Raw genomic sequence first — 1136 nt, forward strand, 5'->3', positions numbered from 1 at the left:
AAGTCTGTGTGTATGGAAAGCAGAGCTGACACTGCAGCAATTTGCAGACAGATTGGCCAAGTGCCGCTACTTTGTAGGGAGACTCATTCTGTCGTGCCTCAGTAGAAGACAAAGGAGCTGCATTCTCCAGCCCTGTAAGTGCAAAGTAGGATAAAGGACTACTAAAAGGGAATCCTCTATTCACTTAATTTGCATGTATACCCACCTTGCCCTTCTTTTCCTTGTCCACAGATGTGAGAGAAGGGCTGAAACAGGCCCTCGGTCTGTAAAAGCAGGTTCCTCTGGGAACAGTAAAAATGAGGCTCCACTGACAGTGGTGTAAATCAGGCATAACTTCATTCATGTCCATTGTGTTACTTTGCTGCAAGGAAGAGGGGAATTGGGCACCTGTGCCCTTGTTGTATGAAAGGCAGTGCGAACCATCTGGGATTAGTTTGTACATTAGCTTGTTTGACTAAATGGCCTTGTTTTTTCTTTCAAAGGCTGCGATTGCTGCAGGTGTGGTAGTGATTTCACGCACCCCGGCTGACTTCTTCACGAGGCAGCATTGTTTAAATTCTGAAATACTGGTCCCAAGTCCTTTCTGTTTAGCTTAGTTCAAAATGTTTGGAATTCTTCCGTCTTCAGTTAATGAAAGAAAAGCATTGCTCACAGCCAGGATAAATAGGGCAAGAATTTCAGCCATCCCTTAATGAAGTATGTTTTCTTCCCAGAGACATTTTTTCCCTGGGATTTGGGCCATTCCGCTGGGTGTGTACCTCAGGTGACCCACAGGATCTCTCTACCACTGACTTAATCGCCGCATCCGTGCTGGAAGATGCTATACATCAGGGAGGTAGGATGTCATCCCATTTGCCATCATGAAAGGTGCAGGCTTTGTGAAGGACAGTGCAGAAAAACTGGCACCTGGGCAAATTATCATGTCTTTTGGGGCAGACCTTAAAGCCAAGCTCCTATCTTCTCTGTATGGGCATTAGAAATTGCCTTCCACATGTCAGACAAGGAGCGCAACCACTATTTATGGCTCAAGGGCACCTTTTAAGGCTGCTGTTAGATGCCTAAATTACAGCTGTGACTAAGAGTGCTTCTTCCATCTGAAGTCATAGATTCATAGATTCATAGATTCATAGATTAAG

At 45.0% G+C, this 1136-nt stretch overlaps 1 protein-coding gene across 2 annotated transcripts in view; it reads left to right on the forward strand.

The window, feature by feature from the left end:
• UROC1 (urocanate hydratase 1) overlaps positions 1-1136 on the forward strand; it is a 67588-nt gene that overhangs the window by 40031 nt on the left and 26421 nt on the right. For both annotated transcript variants that reach the window (XM_019504921.1, XM_019504922.1), the window contains exon 14: positions 714-835. In XM_019504921.1, coding sequence (XP_019360466.1) covers positions 714-835 — 122 coding nt within the window. The remainder of the gene's footprint in view (positions 1-713; positions 836-1136) is intronic.

This window comes from Gavialis gangeticus, unplaced genomic scaffold, assembly GCF_001723915.1.
Source record: "Gavialis gangeticus isolate Ggan-Ray unplaced genomic scaffold, GavGan_comp1, whole genome shotgun sequence".
In the NCBI taxonomy this organism is placed as follows: Eukaryota; Metazoa; Chordata; order Crocodylia; family Gavialidae; genus Gavialis; species Gavialis gangeticus.